Raw genomic sequence first — 17,163 nt, 5'->3', positions numbered from 1 at the left:
CTTATACCTGGATTGTCATTGAACCACTCTGCCTGTCTGTTCTAAAATGTGATTTGTTCAACCTTACAAACATATAACGGAAGAAAAAGCAGAATGCAACACTAATAAAATGCAGCCCTGGTTTCCTTAGGGGGCGTGATTTGATGGAGCCTGGCTTTGGCTGATTTTATTCTGTGACACCTGGACTGCTTTTCAGGTGTGCAACGTTCTGTTCTTTAATCCTTTATCACCTTAGTGGAGACACCTAGTGGAACTGTAAAACATTTCATGGGTGAGGTTAAGCACTTACTACACAATGTAATAAGGGGCTGTGGTTTTCCTCTGTTGAGGGAAAAAAAATCGGTAACCAATCCTGAAAAATACTTCCGAAGTAAATGATGTTACTATTTTGCCTGAACTCGAGGGGAATGTTGACACCCCTATTTCAGAGGTTCCACTAGCAGCCATAGTTGAGGAGGCAGGGGAAAGTGACTCATGGCATTTAAAACATATATAATAAAACATATATTTGTGGCCAGGAAATATTTTGGGACCACAAAGTTGTTGGATTTAAACCTGCCAAATGCATAGAAAAATATACAGGTGATAACGTTTCAGTTTTAAATACTTTTTTCACAATTGTGTTTTTTTTCTGTCAAACTATTTTACATCATAGTTTAGTTTACCCCAGTAAATATTAGGGGAGTAATACAGATCAAACATTTATAAAAACATAACATGTCAGTAACCTAGATCGAATGACATACTGTAAAACATATGAATTATCAAAAGCCACATTTAAAGAAAAATCTGCTACTTACCCAGCCCATGCAATTAGTGTAACACAAGCATAAGGTGACCAAGATAAAACATAGACAGTGATGATAACAAAAGCAATTTTTGCCATTTTCCATTCATTTTTTATAGCTGATGGCATATAGGATTGGCGTCCACATGATCCAAGTTTCTGAACATTTCTGAAGAGAAGAACACTAACAATTAATGTCACTCCCAAACTTTGAATGCTACCCAAGCTTTTACCTAGTGACATTACTACTGTGCTTTTACAATTATAGTAAGTCAGTGTTCACTTTCTCTTAATTATTCTAATTATAGATGAAAGCATTATTCTTTCACTGTGTCTTTTTAGCCAGTAACTGTATGAAAATATTTCACATTACTTTATCTGGAATGCTAAAAATAGTCTATATGCTTAGGTACTCTGTGAGAAATCCATTTCAACTATTGCTTTATACAGATTAACTCTAATTAGGATATACTGTATAATAAAATGCTACATTTCATTATAGTTAGGAGTAGCAGTAAAAATATTTTTTATATGTGACATTTGTCATACCATACATTTACATACATCAGAGATATTGGAATGATAGCCCCTATTTTCATCCATTTTATGGTATTTGAAATTTGATGAAAAATACATTTACAAGAAAACAGTCTAATTAAAAAAAAAAATCAAATAAATACTTTATCTTTGACTAGTGCTTTTCTGCTAATCTTTCTGACAAGTAATTATCTACTTAGAATGCATTAGTTGACATGGTACTCATTTGACTATGAGCATATGTGAACTCACCAAAAATTAATTACAACTTCACCATTGGTGTATCAAGCATGTTAGAGACATTATAAAACACAGTTTGTGGATCAACAAAGATGTCATAAATGTTAGAGAATCATGCTTTAATCTTAACAGAAATATGTGGATAATCCGAGCATGGCTATTGGCCAAGTGACATGGCTACAGCTTGGCAAAAAGTTGAGTCATACAATTCTTGTCATTGCCCTAATAGGGGTACAGAGACATTCCCCTGCCATATTGTTGAAGATTTAAAAATAACTTAGTGGGTAATCAAGACAAAGACTCTGGATGAAATACGCAGTTTAGAACCCAAACTCTTAATTGTACTCATTTAACTAATTGACATATTTGGTTTACAAAAGCAATCCATAGTTCTCTAACATTTTCCTTTATCTACAGGAAATTAGAGTAGTTTGAGTTATTTAGGTGGCATTTTATGTATTTGTGTTTTCCCCTTTATTCCTTTTTTTAAATCATACTTGATTGTTAAATGTGTACTGTGCTTTTCAATTTTTTATTTTACTTTATTTGTTTAATTCTCTTTCTAGTAGGTAAAATATGTTTTTTTTTTATAATATTTGGAGTAAACCCCACACAGGAAGCGAAAATAGTGATAAGTAGTGTACAGAAGAGTTACAAACGGCCATCATAAAGCTGGAATGTTTAAAAATTATTATAATAGCTAGACTTTGAATTTCATCTACAAGAGAAAGCGGAAGCGAAAGAAAAACCCCAGTAGGTAGATTATTAAGTCAAAATAATGTTTTAGTGCATGGGTTTGCATGCATTTTTATGCATGGGTTTGCTAGAGTGGGTTCTTAAGCTAATGAGCTATTTAAGAAGAGAAAAAAATAGCTGCGCTAACACTGAGAAAACCAGTGATGAGCCAGTGTTAATATACAATTAATGTGTGAACACAAATGTGACAAAAAATGTATATACTGAATAACAAAAAATTAGCGAAAGTCCCAAAACATGAATGATGAAGTCCCAACAATAAAAAATATATGTGTCAAATAATGTCCATAATACACTTGATGGTTGAACAAACAACTTAGATGAGTTGATAAGCGCAATCTTCCACCACCAATAAGTGCCAAACACCATATAAATTGCGCGCTTACCGAAAGGCAAGCAACAAGAGCTTGCGGCTATACACCCAGCCAGGGCCTCTGTCCAAGGAAGTCCGGGGCAAACAGCTCATAAGATGGGAATGGTATCTGTTCTGGGCTCAAGACATCGGAACCGGGTGAAGAAACCTGAAGAGTTCATCTCCTGTGCTGACTGTGGGAGCAGTGGTAATACCTGATGTCCATTTGCGAGCCCCCTTTGAACCTCATCACCGGTTTAGTGGCTGCAGTTTGCTCCTGTGTCTGACGCCTTATGAGCTGTTTGCCCCAGACTTCCTTGGACAGAGGCTCTGTCTGGGTGTGTAGCTGCAAGCTCTTGTTGCTTGCCTTTCGGTAAGTGCGCAATTTATATGGTGTTTGGCACTTATTGGTGGTGGAAGATTGCACTTATCTATCAACTCATCTAAGTTGTTTGTTCGACCATCAAGTGTATTATGGACATTATTTGACACATATATTTTTTATTGTTGGGACTTCATCATTTATGTTTTGGGACTTTTGCTAATTTTTTGTTATTCAGTATATTAATTTTTTGTCACATTTGTGTTCACACATTAATTGTAATTTAACACTGGCTCATCACTGGTTTTCTCAGTGTTAGCGCAGCTATTTTTTTCTCTTCTTAAATAGCTCATTGATTGTGATCGTAAGATGAGAGGTAGTTGGGTTAAATGGTGGGTTGGTAGATGGTAGATTAAAGGTAATAAGAGTCTCCCTTTTTAAATGAGGGAGGTGGGTGGAGGAGAAGAGAGAAATAGATTATTATTTATTTTGTCACTGTATTTTTTCTTTCCTTTTCGTCTGGAAAAAAAAAATAATGAGACTATTAAGGGGCTGTTTTAGCACAACAATAGGTCCATGATATGTGAAAGGGGATTTTACTGTATATCTCTTAGATGCTATTTAAAGCCCACTGCATCATTAAAACCTTGAGAAACCATCTTAATTTCACCATCCACTGTGACTTCAATACATTTACCAAAATTGCAACAATTTGGAGAAATCTTATAAATTTTCATTACATTTTTTAGGAGGTTATGAAAACTCTCAATTTTGCTCACTCCTTACCCATATGAAGCAAACCAGAAAATATACTGTTCTTCAATTAAAGAAAAAAAAAGAGCCTGAATATTGTACACATAGCATATGACCTAAATCATGTATATATCAATAAATAAATAATAAACATCAGTGGCAATTACTAGGGAATGGTCTCTTACCTGCTTGTACTTCTAATTGCCAGAAACATTAATAGATAACAGTGTAAAATCACAAGCAGCGGAATGAAGAACACAAAGCAGCATAGCATCATAGTGTAACTTTTATTTGCTGTTGTTGCTGTTATATAGTCCCATGTGCATGATATCATTAAACCCTCAGGTACATAGGAACCTAAAGAAAAGTAGGAAATATTAATTATCCAAACAACAACAAAAAAATAAATAAATAAAATCTGCTGTCAGATACCCAGAGTTTCCCAAGGCCCATTGCTAAGATAGAGGGCTAAGCTGCTTTGAAGGGAAAAGTTCCAACACTTCCTGGTAGTCTTGAAGCTTATCTGCTCTCCCCCTTCTGCCACACAATCTATTGGCCAGTGAGGCAGCCCATCATTGTGATGGGCTAATTAGAATTCATAGTTAACACATTCCTTCCCTCTCCTAATTGAATTGGAAAATTTCAAGGTGTAGTAACTTCCCTAAGGTAACTAGACATATGCAGAATGAATAAATTTGTTTTGTTTCAATTCGTTATTTATATAAATTTGTGTAGTTAAATTCGTTTAAGCTGTTTAATTCGTTTTCAAAATTAATTTTGTTTATTCAGATTTTAATTGATTCAAATTTTCGAATTCGGATCGATTCAAAAAGTTTTTGAATCAATTTCAAATAGTTTTCGAATTCAAATAGTTTTCGAATTGGAAAAGTTTTCGCAATCGAAACGTTTTTGAATTCAAATAGTTTTCCAGTTTCCAAGGAGAATAAAATAGAATAGAAAATAAAGGAATAAAATAGAAAAAAATTTAATAGAATAGAAAAGAATATTACAGAAAATAAAAGAATAGAATATAATAGAGTAAAACAGAACAAAATCGAATAGAAAATAAAAGAACAGAACAGCATGGAATAGAATAGAAAAGAAAGGAATAGAATAAAAAACGAATAGAATAAAATAGAAAGATTATAACCATCTTCTGAAATTCGAATGGAATAGAAAATAATTGAATTAAGAAAAAAAATAGAATAGAATAGAAATAATATAACCTTTTTCCAAAATTCTAATATAAAACCAATTTGAATTTGAATAGAACAGAAAAGAATAGAGTAGAATAGAATAGAAATTAACACAATAGTATAGAAAAAAACAACAGAATATTCTATTCAAATTGATTCTATTTGAATTTTGGGAAAAGGTTATATTCTTTCTATTCTATTGTTTTTTTAATTACATCTATTTGTTTATTCTATTATTTTCTATTCTAGTATTTTCTATTCTATTCTATTCATTTCTATTAGTTTCTATTCTGTTGTTTTTTTTTTTATACTATTCTGTTATTTTCTATTCTATTCTAATCTATTATTTTCTATCCTATTGAAATTCAAATTGATTCTATTTGAATTTTGGGAAATTGTTATATTCTATTCTATTATATTCTATTGTTTTTTATTCTGTATTGGATTTCAAATTTATTCTATTTGAAATTTGAATTTCAGAAGAAGATTATATTCTTTCTGGTATTCTATTTTATTTGTTTCTATTATATTCTAGTCTATGCTGTTCTTTTATTGTCTATTCCATTTTGTTCTGTTTTACTCTATTATATTCTATTCTTTTATTTTCTTTTATATTCTTTTTTATTCTATTCTTTTTTTTTCTATTCTATTCCTTTATTTTCTGTTCTATTTTATTCTCTTTGGAAATTGGAAAATGATTTGAATTCGAAAACGTTTTGAATTTGAAATTGAAGAACCGCACATGTCTAAAGGTAACCATAAATGGAGTAATTCTTCACTGAGTGTCCTAACAGGTGTTGAGTTAAGGGCTGTATTGAGTAATTTTTAGCTTACCAAAATTTCTTACAAAAGTTCATTTTTGGAATAATTGATTTTGTATATGGTCAAATAAAGGCTTGTTTTTGACTATAGTGACAATAACTTGAAGGAGAGGGGTGGAAAATTTCTCTCTAATGAACGAATTTCCAACAGTGAATGTGGGTCTCATTTGGAAAATGCCATTGACATTTCATTTTCGAAATAATGCTTGTTTAAAGTGACCGGGGGGGGGGTATTCAGGGGCCATATTCTGTGAAAGTACCCTTGTATTTATTTATCTGGTTGCTGATGAGCCAAAACTTCATTCACTTGCAGAGTTTCCACTCCTGGCACTATTATACACCTCTTGTGAGTTTAATAGTGCCATCTATTTACTGGGGTTCCTTCTGCCAACCCATATGGTACTGCAGGACCCAGTAGTGACTTGGTGGAAGGAACCAAAGCGACCAGTTTATAGATACTTCTTTAACCTCTCTGACGGTATTCCTGAGTGTGGCTCGGGGTTAAATTTCAGCACCATTAGCGGTAACCCCGAGCCACACTTGGGTCCCTTTACATCAAAAGTGGTTTTAGACCAGCTAGAAAACAGTGATAGCAAATTAGAACACTTGCAGAATTGAGCGATAGTGAATCGTGGGGAAATTTATTTTATTATTATTGTATTATTATTTTTATAATTATTTATTTATTATATTATAATTTATGATTTTGTGTTTCAAACTTCATCATACCCGGGATATCTACTAGACTCTTGGTGGACAGATTTAAGTGTGTTATTGCTAGAATTACGGGCCTACAATATAAAACGCCAAATTTCTATGCAAAATAATGGTACCGCTTTGAGACGCAAAAATCTGAAATAATCATACTGCCAGGGAGGTTAACAAACTACTGCTGTATTTAATATTATGAAACATGATGTTCCAGATAGCAAGGAGTCTGCTAGAATAAGGTGTTCCATATGAGTATATAATTTTTCCTGAAATCATCAAAAATACACAAAATAATTGTACAGTGTAAGGTTGTACTGATAATTCAGTTAGGATCCATGCACACTGGCTTAGCAAATGTTGCTTCTACAGGCATTTTGTGTTCTACCTGTAGAAACAGCTCATTGTTATCCTATGTCTCCATGCAAGGACGTTTAGAGGCATATTTTGAGCTCAACGTTTAGAGGCAGGAAAAAAAACCTTCTGGTTTGTGTTCCTGATTGGAGCTTACTTGCAGAAAAAACGTAAAATTCTTCTAAACTCCTCTACACTATGTACAAAAAATGCTCTATATGAGCGTTTTTTACTCCCAAGAGAACAGACATTTTTTTAAGCCCAGTGTGCATTTAGGCTTACAATTATTTAACTACAAAAAGACAACCCCCCCCTCCGGATATCATCCGTATTACTACTTTTCATTTTCTTTACAGATCCTAGTGCCACTGGGAAACAACTTTATAAAATGCATTCCACTTATAGGTCATGTATCTTTAAGTCACAATTAAAAAAAGATATTCATAAATCCTGTGACAGAATTCAAAGACTTTGTAAGTTATACAATATCCAAAACAACTAGTCTGCTTATCTTAGTAACATTACACAATATTAAATCTCCTTTTTGAATTAAGTCTCTGGTTTATCCATGAACATTTAATCAGTCTGAGTGCCTCTTTAATACTGCTTGTTAAAATTATTCAACTTACTCCAGCCAAGTATTGGTGCCATGCTCCACATTAAAGAATACAGCCAGACTAGAACAATGACTTGTACTGTTCGTTTCTTGGATGCCCATTGTATGGATTGTAGGGGTTTGGTGATTACCAGATACCGGTCAACAGCAATAGCCAGTAAAGTCATCATAGATGTTATTCCAAACAGAGCTCCGCAGAATGCATAGATGTTACAAGCTAGGCATAAAACCAGAACACAAATGAAAATCAAACTAAGAAAATGATACTTTTATTCCACCAGAGTTTTGTAAACAAATTCAAATATAGCACAATTCCTAGATCAGAAAACAGTCAACTAACACAAGGTTAGGCTCCTGGCACATAAAGATCACAGTAGACAAAGAGGGTTATTTACGAAAGGCAAATCCACTTTGCACTACAAGTGCACTTGAAAGTGCATTTGGAAGTGCAGTTGCTGTCAATCTGAGGGGTAGATCTGAAATGAGGGGAAGCTCTGCTGATTTTATCATCCGAAAATTGTGCAAGCTAAAATTCTGTTTTTTATTTTTTCTTGCATGTTCCCCTTGGATTTATAGCGACTGCACTTGAAAGTGCACTTGTAGTGCAAAGTGGATTTGCCCTTAGTAAATAACCCCCAAATTGTTATTTTGGTCACAACCCTCATATCATGAGTGACCGTCATTTAAAGTCTGTTGCCACCCTAAGGCTCTACCTAGAAACAGAAGTAGCCTAAAAAAGCAATCTGTTCAAAAAATATGTTATTCCCTTTTTCAGACTGGAAATGGTAGATTAGATCTATCATTTCCCCTAGGTGGTGCTGAAAATGACTATTCTTTCCTGCAGGTCATTCACTGAAAAAAAAGTCAATTCTATGGACTTCAAACCAGGATTGTTTTCTGCATCGCAACACATAGTACCAACCAAATACATTACACCTGAAAGCTTATTCGGAACATTTCAAACTACTTTGAATTACGATACAGTTAGTCTCAGCTGGACTGTTTAGAGATCAGAAGTAGGTTTGAGTTTAGGAAAGGTGCTATTACAGCTCCTGTTATGATATTGTACATTATAGCAGACCATCTGAAACAGAATGCATAGTGTGCAACTAAATTAAAATCCTTCCAGATAAATTGTTTACAAGAAGGATCTGATTTTAGGTTTTATGCAACAAACATACTAAAACTAAGTGAGGTAAACAATGCACATAGATTGAATGGAAAGTAGCATTGTAACAATGTAAACATAATTTACTGTCACACTTCAAGCTAAATATTAGTAATGATACACTATGTTACCAAAAGTATTGGGACACTTTCCTTTACACGCAATAAACTTTCATGACATCCCCGACTTAGTCCGTAGGGTTCAATATTGCGTTGGCCCACCCTTTGCAGCTATAACAGCTTCAACTCTTCTGGGAAGGCTGTCCATAAGGTTTAGGAGTGTGTCTATGGGAATGTTTGACCATTCTTCCAGAAGTGCATTTGTGAGGTCAGGCATTGATGTGGACCAGAAGGCCTAGCTTACAGTCTCCGCTCTAATTGATCCCAAAGGTGTTTTATGGGGTTGAGGTCAGGACTCTGTGCAGGCCAGTCAAATTCCTCCACCCCAAACTCACTCATCTGTGTCTTTTATGGACCTTGCTTTGTGCACTGGTGCACAGTCATGTTGGAACAGGACGGGACCATCGCCAAATTGTTCCCACAAAGTTGGGAGCATGAAATTGTCCAAAATGTCTTAGTATGCTGACACCTTAAGAGTTCCCTTCAATGGAACTAAGGGGCCAAGCCCAACCCCTGAAAAACAACCCCACATCATAATCCACCCTCCACTAAATGATTTGGACATGTGCACAAAGCAAGGTCCATAAAGACATGGATTTGGGGTGAAGAAACTTAACTAGCCTGCATAGAGTCCTGACCTCAACCCAGTAGAACATCTTTGGGATGAATTAGAACAGAGACGGCAAGCCAGGCCTTCTTGTCCACATCAGTGCCTGACCTCACAAATGCGCTTATAGAAGAACAGTCAAACATTCCCATAGACACACTCCTAAACCTTGTGGACAGCCTTCCCAGAAGAGTTGAAGCATTTATAACTGCAAAGGGTGGGACAAATTAATGCTGAGCCCTACAGACTAAGACAGGGATGCCATTAAAGTTCATGTGTGTGTAAAGGCAGGCATCCCAATACTTTTGGTAATATAGTGTATGTTTTTCAAACAAGTTACGAAATCTGGAAATAAGGTAACCATAGGTGGCTCCTCTTCACTCTAGCTTGTGATTTAACTGATAGGCAGAGCTTCTGCCGCAGAAGCAACAGTTACCATCAGGACAGCAGAGCCACAATGTGCTAGGGAGCCCAGCAAAAGTGAGTTTGACTCCCTCTGCAGCACCAGTGATTCAGCAGTACAGACAGGGCTTTTTTTCAGCGGGAACGCGGGGGAACGCAGTTCCGGGACCTCCAGCACTGAATGTATGTAATGGCATGGGGTGTGGGGTGTGCTGGAGGGTCTATTGATGTTGTCTGCTGGGGAATCTATTGTCACTGGTGGGGATCTGATTTTGTGTGAGGGTCTATTGTTGCTGAGGGGGGTCTTATGTTGCTGGAAGGGATCTACTGTTGAGGGAGAAGTCTATTTTTACTGGCTGCTGGAGGATCCATTGATACTGGCTGCTGGGAGATCTGTTGTTGCTGCTGGGGGGGGGGGGTCTAATGTTGCTTGGGTGGACATTTGTTACTGGGTGTGATATTTCATTGTGGGTGGTTCACTGTTTGCTGTAGGGAATCTATTGTTGTTGCGGTGGAGTCCATTGTTGCTGGGGGAATCTATTGTGTGGGGATCTATTGTTGGGATTCTATTGTTCCTGGCTGCAGGGGATCTATTTTACTGCTTTTCTTTTTATCATTAACATGTTCCATACAAAAAATTTAGCACCACAAAATGATACTTGGTTCTGTATTCTCTAAAAGGGGCAGTACTGGTAGGTGGGTAGGGGGTGGAATCAAGGAACGGTGGTCAGAGGTGGGTAGGGGGCAGAGACAAGGGGTGATTCAGATGGGGGGGGGGTTCCAGCTCTATTCTCCGAGAAAAAAAGCCCTGAGTACAGATAGCAAAATTATGAGCTATAGAAACGGGCTAAATCTTCATTCACCACTGCTGTATTTCTGAGGACCACCAACCCTATAAAGGTATGTTCTAACTGTTTACACCAGATTTTTTACAATCTGGATTGTATATACAGTAAGTGAACAGAAAAATCATGGACTCTGGACTCTGTGTGTTCCTCTACTCTAAAATCAATTTTACCCTATGGCGAGGATGGTTTTCTCCATACCAATGCTGTATTTATTTACACTGGCAGGGATTCTGACTGAGACAGTATGTTACAAAAAAATACAATTTTTTTAAGTACATTTTTAACATTTTTTCCTTTTTTAACATTTTTTTAATACTATTTTTTTACATACAGTACTTTCATCAGAGTAGTTCAGTCCATAGTGACTCCTGGGGGTGATCAAAGATTTTTCATTAAATTTTTCTTCATCACTGAAGATCACTGTAACAGCAATGTTTTAAACTGCCACAAATAAGTTACATTCATAACAGCTGTGATTACTATTGTGTGCTGTGATTGGCCCAGGTACCTTGTGACAACTGTGGGCGAATAACAGCATCACAATAATAAGCACAGCTGTTATGAATGAAACCCATTCATAGCAGTTGTGTTTACATTGTGATCATGTGACCACATAGCTATATTTTGATACTCCGGCAGCTCAAAGTGGCCAGGTACCAGGAGCCACAATCAACTGTATGTGGCGGACGCAGTGGTTGCAGGAGCGGCACATGGTGCGCCCATCAGCCAGCGACATACAGGTACATAATTGTGCCTGGCTGTGCCGCCCGCCCACAGTATACAGGCATACCCCACTTTTACGTACACAATGGGGATTATTTACTAAAGTTGGAGAGTACAAAATCAGGCTCACTTCTGCATAGAAACCAATGAGCTTCCAGGTTTTATTACCAAAGCTTAATTAAACAAGCTGGGGTTAGAAGCTCATTGGTTTCTATGCAGAAGTGAGCCTGATTTTGCACTCTCCAGCTATAGTAAATAACCCCAATTGCGTACTTAAAAGTGGGGTATGCCTGTAATTACTGTAGGCAGGATGGCAAGTGGTTAACTGTGTTTTCCATAGTTTCTAATTTATGATGTAGCAATGTGAACATTTTGCCTATTGATTCTACCAGTCACTCTCATTCAAGAGTGTGTAGCAATAGTGTGATGCGTTGTTACATTGCATCACAGGATTTACTTCAATGCTTATCAACACAGCCCAATCAATGCACCTGGAGTAAATATGACCTAAGTCTCTCCACTTCCAACTGCTGACGATTAGGAGACAGGATCAGAGAAGTAATTCACCCACTGATTTTCACCTACAGCATTGGGCAGTTGCAGAAGTAATGGACCAGGAAGCGACAATTCACTCCTGGTTCTCAAAACATTGTCTTGGGAAAGCACACTGGAGGCAGTCACACATCCACTAAAAACAAATAAAATAGGCATTTCCATATATTTTTTAAAGGGCTAATAATGTCAGATGGTTTTAAGCATGGTTTGTAGTCTCTACATTTTTTTTAAATAAGAAGAATTGGGTTACTATCTGCTTTAATGTGACCATAATAGGCAGATGTTTCTTGAAGAACTATAGGAGGTCAGACAACTGCCCACTTGGAAATCTTGCAATTCACTGAGAGCTATCATCATCTTCTTCCTAAATCAACCAAAAAGAATAGTTGTATTGTACACATGGTGGAAGCTTTTTTTCTTTTTCTTCATATAAAAGAGAATGATCAGATATCAGTTGAAAAGTCAGTTTCCAGTATTTAATCTTCCAGTTTTGTTCTAATTTTCCAGGTTTGTTCTTTTTCTTTTGTAATAATGTTTTCTATTGTAAATAGGAAGTGCTTGTTGTGCAACTTCACACAGCCTGACTCTTTCAAGCTATGGCCAGATTCGTCACATTGCTTTCTTTTATCTGGCCGCATATGTATATGGCCAGGCTTATGCCTGGTACACACGGGCTAAATGTCAGTCGGATCAATAGAAACATTGACATTCGGCTCATGTGTACAGCAGCTGGGGTTCGACAGAAGCAGGCCGTTTGGCTGGCTTTTTTTGAAGGCTCGTGACTGAAATAGGTCTGCCGATAGCCTCCCAATAAGCACTCTCAGCCCAGTGCATTGTTCTCGCCTAGGCTGACAAAGCCCAGGCCTAGGGCGGCACTTCGCAGGGGGCGGCAAGAAAGCCATAGGAGTGAATAAAGCGTCTGATCAGGTCCGCCTAAAAAAGTGACAGGCGAACCTGATTGGACAGCCCATGTGAAAGGGCCCAAAGTCAGCAGTAGGGATGAGCCGAAAACCCCCCTGTTCGGTTCGCATCCAGAATATGCGAACAGGCAAAACATTTGTTTGAACATGCGAACATCGTTAAAGTCTATGGGACGCAAACAATAATCGAAAGTGCTCATTTTAAAGGCTTATATGCAAGTTATTGTCATAAAAAGTGTTTGGGGACCTGGGTCCTGCCTCAGGGGACATGTATCAATGCAAAAAGAAGTTTTAAAAACTGACGTTTTTTCGGGAGCAGTGATTTTAATAATGCTTAAAGTGAAACAATAAAAGTGTAATATTCCTTTAAATTTCATACCTGGGGGGTGTCTATAGTATGCCTGTAAAGGGGCGCATGTTTCCTGTGTTTAGAACAGTCTGACAGCAAAATGACATTTCTAAAGGAAAAAAGTAATGTAAAACTACTATCGCTAGCGCCGGCTATAATGAATTGTCGGTCCGGCAATACACATAAAAGTTCATTGATAAAAATTTAATTTTTTTTTTTTTAATATCCATACCAGGCCCTTCAGGTTTGGTATGGATATTAAGGGGAACCCCGCGCCAAAATTAAAAAAAAAATGGCGTGGGGGTCCCCCTCAAAATCCATACCGGATCCTTCATGTCTGGTATGATTTTATAGGGAACTCTGCGCCAAAATTTAAAAAAAATGGCGTGGAGCCCCCCAAAAAATCCATACCAGACCCTTATCCGAGCACACAACCTGGCAGGCTGCAGGAAAAGAGGGGGGACGAGAGAGCGCCCCCCCTCCTGAACCGTACCAGGCCACATGCCCTCAACATTGGGAGGGTGCTTTGGGGTAGCCCCCCAAAGCACCTTGTCCCCATGTTGATGGGGAGAAGGGCCTCATCCCCACAACCCTTGCCCGGTGGTTGTGGTGGTCTATGGGCGGGGGGGCTTATCGGAATCTGGAAGCCCCCTTTAACAAGGGGACCCCCATATCCCGACCCCCTCTTTGTGAATTGGTAATGTACCCCTACCATTTCACAAAAAAAGTGTCAAAAAGGTAAAAAAACACAAGAGATGGTTTTTGACAAGTCCTTTATTAAATTTCCTCTTCTTCTTTCCACTTCTTCTATCTTCTTTCTTCTGGTCTTTCTTCGGTGTTCTTCTTCTTCCTCCATCTACTTCTTCTCCATCTTCTTCTTCCTCCGCTCTTCTCGTCCCGCATCTTCCTCCGGCATCTTCTCTGCTCCATCCGCATGATCCGCCTCAGTGGGAGTCTTCCACCGTGTGATGCTTCGGTTCTTGGCGGGGACACCTGCTGACCCTGCCCTCCTCTGATGCACAAGGACTTCACGGGGACTTCCCTCTGGCTTTCCTCCTGTTGTCAGAAGGGGGTGGGGTCACCCCATTACCGGGTGGCCCCGCCCTCCGTTATATAAGAAGTGTCAGAAGAACCGAAGCGTCACACGGCGGAAGACTCCCACTGAGGCGGAGGAAGATGTGGGACGAGAAGAGCGGAGGAAGAAGAAGATGGAGAAGAAGAAGATGGAGGAAGAAGAAGAACACCGAAGAAAGACCAGAAGAAAGAAGATGTAAGGAGAGGAAATTAACCTCCCTGGCGGTATGATTATTTCTGATTTTAGGTGCTGAAAGCGGTACAATTATTTTGCACAGAAATTTGGCGTTTTATATTGTAGGCCTGTAATTCTTAGGAATAGTTCACTTAAATCTGTCCAAACAAGAGTCTAGTAGACATCCCGGGTATGATAAAGTTTGAAAAACGAAATAAAAAATTATAATATAATAAATAACTATAAATAATTATAACAAATAATAATATAATAATAATAAAAATTATATAATAATGTAATCAAATCAAAAACACTGAAATTTGCTCAGTTGCAGAATTTTAGCTTTTGTTACTTTTAGTGTTTGATGACGGATCTCCTTACAAATCACTATCGCTCAATTCTGCGAGTGATTCTAATTTATTATCGCTTTTTTCTAGCTGCTCTAAAACCACTTTTGATGTAAAGAGACAGTTTTGGTTGCTATGGACAATCTCCAGTTTCCTGGCAGAAAGAACAGTTTTATATATATAAAACTGCATGCAGGACACTGGACAAACCACTAGGGACAAAAGGGATGTGTAGTTATTTGATACAGTACTGTAATCTGTAAGATTACAGTATGCTGTATCTATACTGTGTGTTTCACTTTTGAATTTACCACCAAACTCCGTCCCGGTGCGTCGCAACGCTCGCAGGGAACGGAGCTCGGCACTGTGAATCGAGCGAGACACAGCGGCTCGCCGATCACAGCGGGGAGACATCGCAGGATCCAGGGGACAAGGTAAGTATGCTCTTCCTGGATCCTGCAATGCAAGCCCGAGTCTGGCTCGGGGATACCGCTTTTGGTATGAAAAATCCAACCCGAGCCAGACTCGGGAATACCGCTAGGGGGGTTAATAAAGGACTTGTCAAAAAAACGTCTCTTGTGTTTTTTAAACTTTTTGACACTTTTTTTGTGAAATGGTAGGGGTAATTTTTACCCCATTACCAATTCACACAGGGGGGGCGGGATCTGGGGGTCCCCTTGTTAAAGGGGGCTTCCAGATTCCGATAAGCCCCCCGCTCGCAGACCCCCACAACCACCGGGTAAGGGTTGTGGGGATGAGGCTCTTCTCCCCATCAACATGGGGACAAGGTGCTTTGGGGGGCTACCCCAAAGCACCCTCTCAATGTTGAGGGCATGTGGCCTGGTACGGTTCAGGAGGGAGGGCGCTCTCTTGTCCCCCCTCTTTTCCTGTGGCCTGCCAGGTTGTGTGCTTGGATAAGGGTCTGGTATGGATTTTTGGGGGACCCCCACGCCATTTTGTTAAAATTTTGGCGCGGGGTTCCCCTTAATATCCATACTAGACCTGAAGGGCCTGGTATGGAAATTAGAGGGACCCCCACGCATTTTTTTTTTAAATTTTGGTTCAGGGTTCCCCTGTGGGGAAATTCCATGCCATTTTTAACAATGAACTTTTATGTGTATTGCCGGACCAACAATTCATTATAGCCAGCGCTAGCGATAGTAGTTTTACATGACTTATTTTCCTTTAGAAATGTCATTTTGCTGTCAGACTGTTCTAAACACGGGAAACATGCGCCCCTTTACAGGCATACTATAGACACCCCCCAGGTACGAAATTTAAAGGAATATTACACTTTTATTGTTTCACTTTAAGCATTATTAACCACTTGACCACTGGGCACTTAAACCCCCTTCCTAAGCAGACCAATTTTCAGCTTTCTGTGCTCTCACACTTTGGATGACAATTACTCAGTCATGCAACACTGTACCCATATGACATTTTTGTCCTTTTTTTCACACAAATAGAGCTTTCTTTTGGTGGTATTTAATCACCGCTGGATTTTTTATTTTTTGCGCTATAAATCAAAAAACACTGAAAATTTGGTAAAAAAAAAAAATTCTTTGTTTCTGTTAAAATTTATTGCAGAGTATTGGCAAGTATTGACAGAGTATTGGCGAGTATTGGCAGACTTTTGCAGAGTATTGGCAGAGTATTGCAGTGTTGCAGAGTATTGCACAGTATTGCACAGTGTTGCAGAGTATTGGCAGAGTATTGCATAGTGTTGCAGAGTATTGGCAGAGTATTGCACAGTGTTGCAGAGTATTGCATAGTGTTGCAGAGTATTGCACGGTGTTGCAGAGTATTGCAGATTATTGGCAGTGAGCTGCACTGTGGGTACTATTTACTGTGACCCATGGACCCGGTGGTCACGGATGTTCCCGGGTCCATGGACATCCACCCAGAATAAGCCAACCGCGCTGTAGCCGTCTTTCAGCCATGGCCCGGTCGGCAAGTGGTTAAAATCACTGCTCCTGAAAAAACGGCCATTTTTAAAACTTTTTTTTGCATTGATACATGTCCCCTGGGGCAGGACCCAGGTCCCCAAACACTTTTTATGACAATACCATGCATATAAGCCTTTAAAATTAGCACTTTTGATTTCTCCCATAGACTTTTAAAGGGTGTTCCGCGTCTTTCGAATTTGCCGCGAACACCCCAAATTGTTCAACTCATGTTCGACATGAACATAAAGCCCGTCCATAGTCAGCAGCTACAAATACTGTAGTTGCGGACTTTTAATATTAGGACACTTAACTGTCCAGGGTTCCCGCAATGTTGTTCCCTACTGCGCATGTGCGAAGCGCACTACGCTTTCTGAATGGCATGGATGAGGAGGGGGTGTGGTTTTAAACAGGAAGGGGTGTGGCCTTGACAGGGAGGGGTGAGTCATATTTAAATTAGGGGGTGCACAAGTTTAGTCAGGCCTAGGGCA

The 17,163-nt window shown here is 38.6% G+C and overlaps 1 protein-coding gene across 1 annotated transcript in view; it reads right to left on the bottom strand.

The window, feature by feature from the left end:
• LOC141109805 (melanopsin-B-like) overlaps positions 1-17,163 on the bottom strand; it is a 283,394-nt gene that overhangs the window by 67,356 nt on the left and 198,875 nt on the right. The window contains exons 4-6 of the mRNA XM_073601074.1: positions 7,456-7,659; positions 3,933-4,104; positions 801-956 (exon numbers count right to left, since the gene is read on the bottom strand). Of these exons, the coding sequence (XP_073457175.1) occupies positions 801-956; positions 3,933-4,104; positions 7,456-7,659 (532 nt within the window). The remainder of the gene's footprint in view (positions 1-800; positions 957-3,932; positions 4,105-7,455; positions 7,660-17,163) is intronic.

The sequence above is a fragment of the Aquarana catesbeiana genome, linkage group LG01 (assembly GCF_042186555.1).
Source record: "Aquarana catesbeiana isolate 2022-GZ linkage group LG01, ASM4218655v1, whole genome shotgun sequence".
Taxonomy (NCBI): domain Eukaryota; kingdom Metazoa; phylum Chordata; class Amphibia; order Anura; family Ranidae; genus Aquarana; species Aquarana catesbeiana.
Note: the sequence above shows the minus strand (reverse complement) of the source record. Positions and strands in the feature narration are given on the sequence as shown.